The sequence below is a fragment of the Callorhinus ursinus genome, unplaced genomic scaffold (assembly GCF_003265705.2).
Source record: "Callorhinus ursinus isolate GAN/ISIS: 27379988/994484 unplaced genomic scaffold, GSC_fseal_2.0 scaffold7, whole genome shotgun sequence".
In the NCBI taxonomy this organism is placed as follows: Eukaryota; Metazoa; Chordata; class Mammalia; order Carnivora; family Otariidae; genus Callorhinus; species Callorhinus ursinus.
Genome location: NW_027397069.1, coordinates 7,508,214 through 7,523,654, shown reverse-complemented (window position 1 = coordinate 7,523,654; position 15,441 = coordinate 7,508,214). Strand labels below are relative to the sequence as shown.

Sequence of the window (15,441 nt, the reverse complement as noted above, 5' to 3'; positions counted from 1 at the left end):
GACTTTGTTGAGTGTCATAATGGTACAGTGCTTCCATCTCTTTCAAAGGCTTTCTCTGTTAGAGAGGACACACTCAAGTATTTACAGATGAAATGACAGAATATTTGGTGATTGTTTTTAAAATGCTCTAAAAACAGTGTGAAGGTGGAGATGTAAAGTCATAATGGCAGCATGCCAATAACTGTTGAAGGTGAGTGACAGAGCTTCAAACATGAGATTCACTCAACTTTTCTCTTTCCTTTCATGTTTATTTAAAACTTTCTATAATAAGTTTTCATTAAAAAGAAAGAAAATGTGGTGAAGAATGGTGGATAATTAACATACCAACCAACCAACCAACCAACCAAGCTCTTCCATGATTAGGGGTCAACTCAGTGCCTTTGAAGACTGAAATGAAGCTCTCCATGCTGCGACAAATAGCTATTGTCAGGAGCCCTAATTTGGCAACAAAACAGTGAGGTAAGACAAATCTAAAGGTGATAAAGACCAAAGTAATTAGATATTGTTATGGAGACTACTATACACTGAAACAGAAGAAAATGATCTAGGATAATGGGCAGCTGTCCAGAGTGGTGAGTATAGACACATGAGCTCGGAGGAGAGGGCGCTGAGACCCGAAGACACTTGTCCCCCAGACGAAACCCCTACTCCTGACCTGTCCTGCTGTGGGATCTCCTCTCAGCGCTGCTGCAGCGTCCCCAGTGGCCCGGCCACCGCGATCTGCTCCTCTGACACAGGCTGCTGGTGTGGGGTCTGCCTCCCCAGCGCCTGTCCACACCAGATCAGCCTCCTCCGGCGGACCTGCTGTGCCCCATGCCCCCACCCTGCTATGAGCCCGACACCTCTGTACCACCCTGCCGGCTGCTCAGCTCCTGCCGCCTGACCCCTGGCCTGAGTGGATTCTCCCTGACGACCCACATTCAGCCGTGCCGCGAAGGGCCCTATGAGCCCCGCTGCTAACAGCCAGTGTGCAGACACCAGCGACGGGCTTCACCAAGTCCTACATGTCTTGTCTGGGCTCCAACAGCGACTGCTCCCCAAATCACTGCTTCCTTTACAAGGGAGCACTCAAATGTTTGGTTCTCTTTTCCTTACTGTGTTCTTCTACTCTCTAGGGGTTAGAGCACTCTTTTCTACAGGCTATGTCATGGCTCCCTGAGATATAATAAATAAGACTATTAGCTAATAAACTTCATTTTCCTGGCCTTACCTGGGTATGAGCTCTTTCTCCTGCTTCACGTTCATTCTCTTCTCCCTAAGTGTGGCATCCTTCCAGGTAAAGTTCCACCCCAACCTCCACAAGGCTTTATCATTTTGGAGCTCACACATACACCCTCTTCATTGTTCTCAAACTGTGCCCAGCCGAATGTGTTCTTCCTCCCAGCACAACGTCAGCTCCGAGGCCTGCCAATGTACCATCTATGCCATTTGCATAGCTAGCTCCTCTGTGCTCTGTGCATAGCCAACGACGGTTCCAAAAAACGTGCTCGTGGATGGAAGTAGGGATATTCACATGCTGCCATCACACGTTTACAGTTTGGGGCAAGCACAGGCAGTCCATGGTACCTGAAGCATACCATCCTTTCCCTGCTTTTCATTTGAACACTCCTTCCTTGCTCCATTAAGTCAGGAGATGGTTGAAGGCTAAACACCTAACTGAGGTTATATATTCATCCTATCCTAGGACACATTTTCCAACCTGCAAGAAGTTCGCCTGTGGAATGCTAGCAATTTGGCTTGATTCAAGGTGGGAGGAGAGGAAAGTCCCAAAGGTCTGCTGAAATTATAGCTGCTAAATATAAGTGATAGAAAAGAAACACCTAAAATGTGTTGAGCACAGAGGCTGAGTGGGGTTCAGAGTTGGGAACTCCTTAGTAGGCCTTGACGAGGTCGGTTTTATATCTTCCTCAAAAACTGCTTATTGTAAATTCCAAGCACATGTCACCTATGGAACACTTGAGTCTGGCACGGTCATATGTAATCAGTCCAAACTCTGCAGGTCCATCTGCGGTAGTAAGGAAGTTGCTTATTTTAGATGCTAGTTAAAGGGAGGCTCTGATTTACAGCCTTCCTCAACAAATGGCACAAAGTGCAGTTTGATTGGCTGGGATGGGGAGGTGGACACATGTGGCCATGTCCATCTTCAGCAAAAGTGTAGCATTAGAAGCTGGCCTTCCAGCATGCACCTTCTACAGGGGCATCTCCTTCTACATAAATATGCAGCAGATGGAATGACCCCAGTTCCAGCAAGATTGTACACCCAAGCCTCAGCTCAACAGACTATGCCTCCAAATGCTGATCTATGCTAAATATTCTTGGCGAGGGCACTTTCAGCTGCACTGAAAGCATCAGTTGGCTCTTACATGAGTCTGTGGCCCAGGTGCCCCTACTAGACAGATGTGTGCCTGACCATGGCATTTTAAGAAAGACTCACCAATGAGGGGAAAAAAATCAAGGTCAGGATTATAAACACATTGGATTTACTAATAATCCTCAGTCTAAAAGTATAAAAACTCTGAGGGGAATTTGATCATGACTTTGGAAATCACAAATGGCACAGGAATGGTGAATATAAACTTGTTCCCTCAATTCAGAACACTGCAATCAGGGACGAGGACATATAATTCTTAAGATGTAAATAAAGACGGACCTTAAAATAACTAATTCAAACACATAAAACTCATTACTCCTAAGGTATGAGGCAAATGAATAAAACCTTCAAAATATGTGAGAAGTTCCTAGATCTACAATGTGTGATTCGGGGAAGGAGTGGCATGGCATCAGGTGACACAGAAGAAGTCAGAGGGGAGCCCTCTAAAAGTGAAATGTTAAACTCTCCAAAGTGCTAAGTAGGTATTTTGAATCTCTTTTTATAGTAAATTATGTTATGGTTAAGCGTTCTCCTTTTGGATGCCAATGTGTTTTTTTTTTATGCTGGATAACAATTTTTAAATAAACTACTTCTAAAAACTCTCTGAATATTCTTTTAGGGCCAAGATATAATTAACTTACAGAAAAGGTTGTGCATGGTAGCATTTGAGCAGTCTGTTCTAAAGAGTTCCAAAAACAAACTATCTCCCAGAAGTGCCGGAGAGTTAAGTTATAAGGCTGGAAAGGGCAGGTCATCTGGGAGAAGCCGATTCTGACTCTAGCATGACTTCTAGACTGTGCTGTGCTGTGTGACCCTGGGCAGGGCACCTCACAGGTCTATACTCCATCTCAACCTCTGGGACACATGGGAGCAGCTGGACCAGAAGGTAGCTCTCAGGTCCCTACCATCCCTAAATTTCTATGGTTTAATTTAGCATCTTGAGAAAAAAAACACATGCAATTAAATTACTCTATTTAAATTTTCTATCAGAGTTCTCGGAAAGAGATGTTACTGATACTTATACTTCCTTTTTCTTTTTTAAGATTTTATTTATTTTGACAGAGTGAGAGAGAGAGAGAGAGAGAGCACAAGCAGGGGTAGCGGCAGGCAGAAGGAGAAGCAGGCTCCGGGTGCCTGGTGCGGGACTTGATCCCAGGACACTGGGATCACAACCTGAGCTGAAGGCAGATGCTTAACCAACTGAGCCACCCAGGAGCCCGATACTTATACTTCTGTGGGTGTTTCAGAAGTGTTCATTACCTCTTTGACCATTGCTCCCATGGTCTAGACATGCACTTTCCCACCTAACTTCTGTGACAGCACAAACCATGCCTCACTTAATTTTGTAACCCTTGAGCCTGCCTATAAGTAAGGGCTCTCAATGAATACTTTCTGAACAAACAGTTATATTTTTAAATATACTAAAGCCACCAATCTTTCTGGAGTGTTACATTTACTTAGAGCCAAAAATAATGAAAAATCCATTGGGGACTTGTTACAGAATGAATTGTGTCTCCTTAAAATTCGTATATTGAAGTCCTAACCCACAGTCTCTCAGAATATGACTGTATTTGGAGACAGGATCTTTAAAGATGTAATTAAGTTAAAACGAGGTCATTACGGTGAGCCTTAATCCAACAAGATTGGTGTCCTTACATGAAGAGAAGATTTGGACACAGACATGCATGGAAGGAAGACAATGCACAGACACGGGGGAAGACAGCCATCTATAAGCAAGGAGAGAGGCCTCAGAAACCAACCCTACAGACACCTTGATCTCAGACTTCTAGCCTCCAGAATTGTGTGGAAATACATTTCTATTGTTAAGGACATCCAGGCTGTGGTACTTGCTGTGGTAGCTCAAGCAAACTAAGGCAAGCCTACAGCCTATCCTGCACATGACATTTTTAACGTAAAAGTACTACATCCAAATGACCTGCGTGTGTGCATGCATGCGTATGTGCATGTGTGCCTGTGTGTGTGTGTGCATGCTGCCTACTGCCAAGAAGACAATCTGCTAGGTTTTTTACTTGGCAGGCTATTCTGGCATGATTTAGATGGTGTGTTACTCTGTGGAAAGCAGGGCCCACCTCCATCTGGCATCTGCCTGTGCACTAAAACTGGAATTAAAAGAAAAAAAAAAAAAGAAAAGAAAAGAAGGAAACCACCTGGTCAGGCACCAGTGCCCGTTCTACTAGAGGAAAGTGTGGCTTTCAGTTCTGAGCTGCCAACCTTCTGCCTGACAAAATCCAGCAGCCTTTCCCAAGGCTTTCTCCCAGAGTCCAGATCCCTGGTGCAGGGAGCTAGATCTTCACCCTCCCTCCCTGTGGCTTCCCTGTCCTCCCTTTATTCACTGTGAAAGACTGCTGGGCACCATGACCTGCTCCCTGCACGTGGGCCCCTTGTTCTCCACGAGACTCAAGACCCTGCACAACACAATGCAGGCAGCATTCATTCATAGACATAACAGCAACCCCAAGAGTATGCACATCTCAAAAGGGACTTTGGCATTTGACCACTGAGTTTACCACATTAGAATCTTATAAAAATGTATCTACACTGCGCCTCAACCAGCCGGCAGTAGCCAGTCACACCCAGACAGGCATCAGTCCAGAGAGGCCTGAAGGTATCCCCAGGACACCTTCTGTATGGGGACCCGGTGTCACACACACCCAGGCACCTCAGCAAGGAGTTATCTCCAACTCCCTTCACTGCTTCCAGGGGACGTGAAGTAACATCAGACACTCTCATCTAAGTCCCTGAGAAAGGTCTACAATGTTCAAGACTGGGTAATTACATTTACATTAAATCCTCAAACTGTTACTCTCATTTCAACAGACTTGAAGAATTCCAAGCTATACAAAGGAAAAGACAAGAGTTTTCTCTGGATTTAGTAACACATGCTTCAGGAGAGTGGGCTTTCGAGCCAGACTGGTCTCAAAACCTGGCCATTCGCTCCATTCGCTAGCAGTGCAGCCTCAGCAAGTAACTCGCTCCGGGCTCGGTTTCTTCATCTATAAAATGTGGGGCAGTACTTTATGATAGCCCTATGGCTTTATTACTTGGAATAAAATGCTTTCTTACTTGGAAAGCACCTAGAACTGTACTGTAACTGGCAACAGAGTGTGTTCACAAATGTGAGCTACAAAGCAACAGAAAGACTTGCCCCTAAAAGCCACCACACAAGCCCTGATAGGAAGTGACATACCTTAACTTTGGAGTTCTCTATCAAATGCTGAGCCATGGATTTTATCAAAACATCAAAGAAAAACCATGAATACTGAAAGAAAGAAAAAAAAAAAAGGATCCGGTGAGAAACCCAACAATTAGGAGGCAAGATGTTTACTCTCTTAGGCCGACAATGTTACAGACGCGAAACAGGTGCGACCCCAAAGCAGGGCTGAACCACTTGGCAAAGTATTATCAGACCAGAGGTGCACGGGAGCTGCTCTCTGGCTTTCGCATGTCCCACAACAAGGACTGCATCCCATGAGGAAGCTGGGTGCATATGTTCAGCACGGTACAAGCCAACGAAAGGCACTGCTGGATTAGATTTGTGATCTTTCCTCCTGACTGAGCCTCCCCTGCTGATGCTGCCTTTATAATCTCCACCCCGGTGTCCTCCACCCATTCAAATATGATGACTTCTTAAAACTTAAGAGCCCGTGAAATTTTAAATATAGTAATATTTTGCAGGTCTGTTAGAAGCACAAATATACGCAGCAAAGTTGGTCCCAAAGAACTAACTCTTTACCCCTTTTTAGGAGATGGTGACTGTCTCTAAAAGCACACAAGAAGGGTGAACTGATCAGGCTACGGCATTCGGATTTTCTTCCATCAGTTTCAATACTGCAGAGCCACACTGCCCCCCCACCCCCCCCCCCACATACCTTAAGTAGTTTATTGCTGGTGAGGAAGTCAGCAGAAGGCTTGAGAATTGTGGTCATGGCTTTCGTCAGTTCTTCGTGCACTGTCTTGTATTCGGAAGCAATGTATGGCTCAGCCTTGTAAGCATACTTTGAAGAAAAGGGAAAGATATTTTAATGTCCCGGTTATCTAGGATGGGCTGAAAGCAGGAGAGGCTCCAAGGGATGGCGGTGAGGGACTGAGGTACAAGTGCAGGGTGGGAGAGGAGGGTGTGGTAACGGAAGGAAGGAAGGGTGACACAAAGAGGGAGTCCAGGATACCTTCAGGGAACCCGTAACAATACAGGAACCACCTGTCTCAGGGCAGTGGTCCTCCAGCCCACAATTCCACCTCCCAAGGACTTCAAGGAACGTGTCACCTGATGCTGGGTGACTTGATTCCGTAGCTATAATTTACAGAGGTGTCTAAGACTAAATAGAATGTATGTAACTTTTCACAATGGTAAGCGCCACTCTGTCTACCGAAGTGTTACATAAAGGAAGAACCTGTTGATATTCATCCTAGTGACATCTCTTGCTGTCCCACATAATTATCTAATTTGATGGAGGCCAGTGCTAACCTTCTTAACTCAGGAGAAACAGTTTTATTGCAAATTTTAGTTGGGAAAAAGAAAGATGAAAACAACAGGGCTATACCAAAGGCCTACTAAGAGCGACTTAAAATTTTTCTTTAAAATTCCACATCATTATTATTTGCAAAACCCATTATAAGAAATGTACATTGAAAAAATAAAATTAAGTAAATAAATGAATGGCTGCCCCTCTCTGGACTTCCTCTCATTCAGGTATAAGCACTGGCTAAGGTATAGAAGAGAAAGCAGAGGTATTAAGTTTCATCCCAAAATAACTAGATTTCTAAAAAATGAGTCCTTAGAAGGAAAATTGGAGAGCCACAGATTTAAATGATCGGGACCGTTTATTTTACATACCTTAACATATGACCTCAAGTGGCTCTCCAATCCTTCCTCATGGCACTGGGCAACCACATGAATAATGACCCTACACACCACAGAAATGAATAAAGCAATGAATAGTAATGTGAAAATGAAAACATTTCATTATTACACAGTAGTTGCAGAACAATGATGATGCTATTGGCACCACAGGAAACAAGGAAACGAGGAATTAGATGGGGTCCCTATACATGGGATCAAAAGAAATTTCTTAAATATAATGGTCAACACATACTAGCATCCCAGATGTGTATGACCGCGCTCCAGATGTGGACAGACTGAAGGGGAAGAAGGTATCCGCCCATCTGCCTCTCTTACCGTGTCACGTTGACAGCAACTTCCTCCTGGGCTGCTCTGGTGAGGACGCGAAATAGCTGGTTTAGGATGGTGGGCAAGAAGGCGATCATCACGTGGCCTTCCATCGCATGCAGGCTCTACAGACATGGAATGGCATTTGTGTTATCTTCTTAAAAGGAGATCAACCCTGCTCTCTCTCTCAAATAAAGGACAATCTTAAGGGGGAAAAAAAAAAGAGAGACCAACCCCACGCAATTTCCACTCAGTTCCAAACAAGGATGGAAGAAGTCTATCTAAACAATGGAAGGCAGTGGCAGGCAGAATAAGGGACAAAGATGTTCATATGTTCCTAATCCCCAGAACCTGTGAATATGTTACATGGCAAAAGGGAATTAAGGCGGCCTTAAGGTAGGGGGACCATCTGGATTATTCAGGTGGACGAAAACTCATCACAAGGGTCCTTAATGTCGGAAGAGGGAGGTAGAAGGAGAGAGTCAGGGGAGATGTGCCTAAGGAAAGAATGGTCAGAGGTGGAACACTGTTGGCTTTGAGATGGAGGAAGAGGTCACAAGCAAAGGAATGAGCAATGAGGCCTGGGCAAGGTCAAGGAAACAGATTCACTCCCAGAGTTTCCAGAAAGGAACTCAGCCATGTTTTTAACACCTTGATTTGAGCCCAGTGAGGCCTGTGTCAGACTTCGGACCTACAGAAGTATAAGAAAGTAAATTCGTATTGTTTGAAGCCACCAAGTTTGTGGTAATTTGTTATAGCAGCAATAGAAAACTAATACAAAGACTCTTCTTAAAGTCATAAGGCTCTCTGGAGATACCTGAAAGGGTACTTGGCCAAGCAGTGATTTCAGAACTCTCATTCCATGTTCCTTGCTGAAGTCAAACTTGTATTCCATTTCTCACATTTCTTTTTTTTTTTTTTTTTTAAGATTTATTTATTTGAGAGGGAGTGAGCAAGCGTGAGGGGGGGAGGGCAGAGGGAAAGCGAGCATCTCAAGCAGACTCCCCCCTGAGCGTGGAGGCCAATGCAGGGCTCAATCCCAGGACCCCGAGATTGTAACCTGATCTGAAATCAAGATCTGGCCGCTTAACTGACTGAGCCACCCAGGTGCCCCCATTTCTCACATTTCTTATATTTTGTCCTCATGCCTAGGATGCTCTTTTAGCTACTCTCCTTTTAAAAAAAATATTCCCATGGAACCACACTCTGGATAAAGCTCCCCTAGATAAACCCCACCTTGCTCTCACTATTCCATGATGCTGGGAGCCTCCAACCCCTGCACAACACTGGGGTTGGGCATGTGCCTTCTTTCTGTTTTTTTCAGGGGTTTTTTATTTTTATTTTTTTGTTGTTTTTTGTTTTTTTTTTCCCCTACCTAGCACACATTCTCCAAGGTTATGTTATCTCCTACAGTGAACTAGAAATTACTTAACCATGGGACTAAAGCACGCTTCTTATGTGCCTGTTACTGTGCACGGCACCCGGGGAGCATTCAACAGACAGGCCTGTGTTAGTGAGTGATATAATGAGTTATTTTCTATGCAGAGAACAATGTGTTTTGGGCTGGGCCTAAAAACAGTACATGTGGGATGAGGATGAAGGCAGGAGTTGTCCTATTTCTTCGCTTTTTCTTCTTTTCTTAATTAGTTTTTTTCTTTTAATTCCAGTATAGTTGACATATAGTGTTCTGGAGCTGTCCTATTTCTGAATCCACTTCTTGCCACCATCTAAAACCACACAGAAGCTATCAACGTTGAGAGTATCTAGCTAAGAGCATCCTTACAAGGTTCCCGAGTGGTAAGAACAATACCTGCCACCAAAAAGAAAACCCAACCTACCCCAAACTCATTAAAAAGGAGTTACTAAGAAAGTCATCTGATACCTTAAGGTATTTTACAAGTTCACTCCCTAAGGCTTGGGCTCCAGATTCAGTTTTCTGGCAGTACTGGAAAAAATTATGTAAATGCTGATCCTGGGAGAAAAAAAGAGAGAAAGAAAGAAAGCCTATTAGCATAATGCTGTGGAAATAGGAGTACCTGCTTCTTGCAGCATGCATGTTTTATTTTAGACTATGAAACTGATCATACAAAAATGAAAACATCAACGAGATAAAAACAATTTTTAAAAAGATTTCAAAGATCCTCCAACAAAAGAGGAAATTGTTGAGAAATGTTACTTATACTATTCACTTATATCAGTACATAGGAGCACCTTATAATGTACTTTCTTCAATGAAGGACCTCTAGAGTAAAAATATATCCGTATGACGTATCAATGAGGATTTCGTTTTGCCAAAAAATCATGCAAACTCCCTCACTCGGCAATCACTGCTATTGCTAGTGGAATAACACATACCTGAGTATACACTGTGGAAACCAGGTGAGTTGAAACTTTTAGCAGTGGTTTGCTTCCGTCTACCCATTTAATTTCTGGACCATAATGCTGAAAAGATAGGGAAGGGAAAAAAAACATCCCAACAGATTAGTGATCTTGGCTTCAAACACCATGTTCACAGAGGGTGAGGTGTCAAAGGCCCAAACAGCATCAGTGACTCACTAGTTATGGCTGGCTAACAGCAGGAATGCAACCAATACTAATTTCCGCCCACTTTCTTCCCCCAAGTACAGTGCTCTCCTTCCTGGATTTTCTAAGTTATCTTTTGCTTAGTTGCAGCTGTAGAATTACTGTCCACTTGAGAGGGAAAGAATGCTGTGTCACCAATGACTTAGCCAAACCAGAGCTCAGGATCGTGAAAGTGATGGCAGAAGATACCTCATCCAGCAAACAGGACAGCAGAAAAAGTCCTAACATGGGGAAAGGGCTAATCATCTGTGGGTGCTTATTTTGACTTCTGAAACTTCCATTTTTTCTTGTTCAGGCTAGCAATTTTAACTGAATGTTATATGATTTCCCCTGATTTTGGAATATTTTGACAATCTGTCAGTAACATGGACCCAAATTTGGCACTACTTAAATGCAGAGAAACATTAAAAGCCGTTTAAAATGAAATGAAACTTTACCTAAGCTTGTTATAAAACTGAAGTCTATAAAACTTAAGATGGCTAAAAAAAAAGCAAAACCAACTAACTGGAGAAATCTAAGAAAATTCAGGCTTTAATGAATCAGAAAATGTATCAGAATGGGCTACCCTGTGGGCGAGATTTGTTACTAGACTTACCCTAAGCTGGAAGACAATTCCTAATAGTTTGCGTGACTCTAAGAACACATCCTTACTTGAGCATGGCTAGTTTGCAGCGAAAAACTTCTACCTCATCCAGTGTCTCCAAGTCTCCATTCCCCTGCTGAGACACTGCTAGTTCAGGGCTTCTAAAATGCCCAAACCATAATTCTAAATTGTGCTGTCAGTAGCAATGCCTTCCACTGCCCTAGGTTTACTTGAAAATGAATAACTAAAACTAAAATGTTGGGACCAGCAAAAATACTGTGTGCGTTTTTGGTGTTATTCCTGCTTCAGTTGATTTTTCATGTTTTCTGAAGGTCCTGGGATAAATCAATCTTAAAAGTCCTATACCCTGCCCATCCCAAGCTCCTGGTAGCCAAGGTAGCCAGATGGGAGATTGGCTGAGACAGGAACGTGCTGTTCACTAGTCACCACCCTTCCATCCTTCAGGAGAGGAAGCCAGGAATATCCAACTGTTGAAACAAAGCACAAAAAACTTCACTGTAGGTATGTGAAAACGTATGAAAGAAAGTCAATGCCATTAAACTGCCTGATCTTTAAGGCCCTGAATCTAGTCTCTGCAGAACATTGTCTACAATGTACTTTGGCCTCTTTGGGATTACAATTCTAAAATGATCTTTTATAAAAATTTACATATGCAGATCAGACACGCTACCTTCTAAAAACTCCACAAAGGGGCACGCCTGGGTGGCTCAGTAAGCGTCTGACTTGGGCTCAGGTCAAGATCTACGGGTCCTGGGATGGAGCCCTGCATTGGGCTCCATGCTCAGCCGGGAGTCTGCTCGTCCCTCTCCCTCTGCCCCTCCCCTGACTCATGCTCTCCCCCCCTTAAATAAATAAAATCTTTAAAAAAATAAAAATTCCGCAAGAGGATGAGAGTTCAGAATCAAAATAAAACTTAAGAACCTAATATGTAAGTTATGAACAATCAAGGGAATGATGAAATTCCAAACCTTGTGTTTCAACAACATCCTTCTTCTTTGTGCTCCCTTTACTTGAATTATCACAGCTGACATGGAAGAATGTGAACAACAAGTGGTGCTTTTCGTGCAGCTGGGTGGGCAGTTCTATTTTAATCTGCAAGGAAGACAAAATAACAATCTTTTTAATATCTTAAAACAAAAATTCTCGACGAAAGCAGCCATATGACATGTCACTTGTGCACTGGGCCTCCAAACTCATATTAACATTTGCAGTCAAATAAATCAGAGAACATAAACTGTGCTAAAGAAGAAATGGATCCATAATACACTGTTATGGGCTGAATGTGTGTGTCCCTACCCACCTCCCAAATTCGTGTGTTAAAATCCTAACCCCTCCAGTTGATGGTATTTGGAGGTGGGGTCTTTGGGGGTGATTAGATCATAAGGGTGGAGCCCTCATGAACGGGATTAATGCTCTTACAAGAGATCCAACAAAGCTCTCCCCCCTCCCTTTCCACCATGTGAGGGTACAATTGTGACCAGGAGGAAGATGGCCGTCACCCAGCCATGTTGGCTTCCTGACCTACAACTTCAGCCTCCAGAACTGTGAGCAGTAAATATCTGCTGTTTACAATCCACCCAGTCTGTGGTATTTTGTTAGAGTAGCCTGAACAGACCAAGACATTCACTGACCAGAAATGGGAGAGCTGGTATTTCAACTCTAGAAAGAACTGGAAACCACGACATCAACCACTACATGAACTTAACACAGCAACAGCATGATGAAAAACCAGGATAGAACATTAGAAGTGAGATTCATATAGTAGTTTTCATGAACTACACTATCATTCTACATAAAGAAACCCAATAATGAGAAAGAAAGATTCTCAGGTCTGACAAATATTACTTAAGTATGAATTTGAAAGAATATATGTCAGAATATTAATTGTGGTAGTAATAGAGGAGAGATTTTGACTTTTTCTTTTCTATTATCTGCATTTTCCAAGTTTTTAGAATGAATGTTACTTTTGTAATTAGAAAAGATGATGTAAAATAAGTACTTCAACATTTAGTTCTAGCACTGTAATTCCAGTATAGTATGCAGTTTCTCTTGTTTTTTGCTTTACTAAGCAAAGAACTTAAAGAGTTTTCCTTAAAACTGGTTAACTAGGTTTTCCCTTGAAAACCTCCTTGTTTGGGGGCGCCTGGGTGGCTCAGTCGTTAAGCGTCTGCCTTCGGCTCAGGTCATGATCCCAGGGTCCTGGGATCGAGCCCCACTTTGGGCTCCCTGCTCCGCGGGAAGCCTGCTTCTCCCTCTCCCACGCCCCCTGCTTGTGTTCCCTTTCTCGCTGTCTCTCTTGTCAAATAAAGAAAGTCTTTAAAAAAAAAGAAGAAAGGAAAAGAAAACCTCCTTGTTTACCTCATCATAAAATTCGGGGTTTTGGTGATGGTGTAAAACTGCAGCAAAGGCGCTTCTTGTGAACACTGGTCCACCAGGTCTGCCATAAATGCACTAAAGTAAGAGCAAAGAAAGACACCAGTATTTAATTAACAGAGTCAGAAATTAAACTCAGATAGAGGCATTCCTACAGCATAAACTTATAACCACCTCTGATGGATTTCTTCTACCTAAGAGACTCCAGACCCCGAAGCCCCCTTACTCCTGGGTCCAACCCAACCTCCAGTCCATCTCCCAGCACCACCCCCTTCCCCCAAGCACACACCCCTGTCCTTGCTGTAACTAGACAGCACCCTGACCACAGTTCCCTTTCACACCTCCATGTCTGCGCTCACGCAATCCCTCTGTCTGAATGACCTTCCCTTCCCTGTGCATCAAACTCCCATGCGTCCTTCCTTCCTCTGTGTTCCCTCAGCATTTTTTATACTAATTATTCAGCTTTGACAACAAACCATTTCTATGTGCCAGGAGTTTTTTCTCCATGATACCTTTCCCACTAAGCTGTGAATTTCCTGAGGGCAAAAACTATTATATTCTTCTTTGCATCTTTGTCTCCTTCCCTTCTTGCAAAGTCATTTCCACATAGTTACAGTAAAGAATTTGGAGCCAGACTACCTGAGTTTGAATAGTGATTCCACTAATGGATTGCCTGAAGTAACTTATTTAAATTCTGTGCATTAGGCTCATCTAAAAAATACTGTTAGGGGAATTAAAGGAGCTTAATACCTACAAGGCTCTAGGCTCAGAGACTGCACTATAGTAAGCATTCCATAAACATCACCAATAATTTATTACCTATTATTACTATACTATGATAAACAATAAATATCAATCTTATTATTTCTGTTATCAATCTTACTAATACAATTCTTAGCACCCACACGATGCCTGGCTCATAGTAAGACATGATATGTTTACTGAATTGAACATACATAAGAAACCTTCATCCCTAAAGAGTATAACAAAACAGAAACAGTCAATGAGGAGCAAGAACTCAATTACTCCATATTCTGTAAGGTCCAGCACATGTGGTTATATACTGTGATGTCACATATTTTTGTGTCTGTGTTGATTATAATGTGTTAAATTCCTTTAGTTGTGCAATATCATGCAGGTCCATTTTTAAAACGGAAAAATGTGAACATATATAAAAAACAAACCTTCAGAGGCTGAGAGTCTTCCTCATCTGAATCTTTGAATTCAATGCAAATAGCAATATTTCTGGCCTGCAGCAATATTTAAAGAAAAAAGAAACAGCAAATGAAACAAAAAGCCAGAATATGTATTTATTTATTTTTGTTTTTTTTTTATGTAAGTATTTATAAAAGAACATGAGAAGCCAAAACCCAAGAGTCTGATATCAAAACTGAAACCTCGATTTTTGTACTCACCTTGGCAAAAGACTTTTGACTGTCATATTTCAAGTACTTAGGATAAACATAAAGGTGATTGTTGTAGATTGTATAAGGCTGAGTGTGTTTGGGAATGCAGGGCACAAATTCCTCTACTTCAAATGTGATTGGAGTTTTACTACAGGTTTCAAATTGCTTCATGGGAATGTATGATGAGTTGACGTAATCTGGAAAATTAAAAACAAACAAACTGAAGTAAAAGTCAAACAAAATTTTGTCTGGTTATTACAGAGAACTTACACTTACTAGGAAAGTCGGAGGAAACATTATCAATTGTAATGTCTAGATTGCCCAAAATCACTGGGAGCTTCGCCATCTTCTCAGGCCTAGGAACAGAAGAAGAGAAAAATCACACGTTTATAAAAGTCAGTTAGCTCTAAAACCTAAATTCCAGAGCAGCACTTCCCAGAGAAATATAATGTGAGCCACAAAAGTAATTTTAAACCTTCTAGAAGCCACACTTTAAAAGGTAAAAAGAAACAGGTAAAATTAGTTTTAAGAATAGATTTTATTTAACCCAATATATCTCAAAAGTTATTATTTCAATATGTAATCGGTATAAAAAGTTATTCTAATTCTCTGAATCCAGATGTATTTTACACTTATAGCTCATCTCAGTTTGGACTTGCTGTATTCCTCGTGTTCAGTAGTCACCTGTGGCCAGTGGCTCCCGTGTTAGACTGCACAAATCTAGGTAAGAATATCGGCAAGATGGTATAGTTACCGTTTTCGTGAACCACTCCATCCTCACCCCCATTCTTGGCTCGAGTCATGAAAATACAGAGCTAGAAGCCATCTTGGGCTCCCGTGTCTAGTGAAATGCTGGACACGAAGTAGGTACACGGTGAAATGGTTGGTGTTTGTATTTGGTCTAACTCAGTCCAAG

At 42.3% G+C, this 15,441-nt stretch overlaps 1 protein-coding gene across 23 annotated transcripts in view; it reads right to left on the bottom strand.

Annotated features, from left to right (window-relative positions):
- DOCK9 (dedicator of cytokinesis 9) overlaps nucleotides 1-15,441 on the bottom strand; it is a 284,204-nt gene that overhangs the window by 76,175 nt on the left and 192,588 nt on the right. For all 23 annotated transcript variants that reach the window (XM_025874651.2, XM_025874654.2, XM_073894372.1 and 20 more), the window contains exons 16-27: nucleotides 14,802-14,881; nucleotides 14,535-14,722; nucleotides 14,304-14,369; nucleotides 13,105-13,197; nucleotides 11,715-11,838; nucleotides 11,092-11,213; nucleotides 9,915-10,001; nucleotides 9,442-9,531; nucleotides 7,569-7,684; nucleotides 7,227-7,296; nucleotides 6,262-6,387; nucleotides 5,580-5,651 (exon numbers count right to left, since the gene is read on the bottom strand). In XM_025874651.2, coding sequence (XP_025730436.1) covers nucleotides 5,580-5,651; nucleotides 6,262-6,387; nucleotides 7,227-7,296; nucleotides 7,569-7,684; nucleotides 9,442-9,531; nucleotides 9,915-10,001; nucleotides 11,092-11,213; nucleotides 11,715-11,838; nucleotides 13,105-13,197; nucleotides 14,304-14,369; nucleotides 14,535-14,722; nucleotides 14,802-14,881 — 1,234 coding nt within the window. The remainder of the gene's footprint in view (nucleotides 1-5,579; nucleotides 5,652-6,261; nucleotides 6,388-7,226; nucleotides 7,297-7,568; nucleotides 7,685-9,441; nucleotides 9,532-9,914; nucleotides 10,002-11,091; nucleotides 11,214-11,714; nucleotides 11,839-13,104; nucleotides 13,198-14,303; nucleotides 14,370-14,534; nucleotides 14,723-14,801; nucleotides 14,882-15,441) is intronic.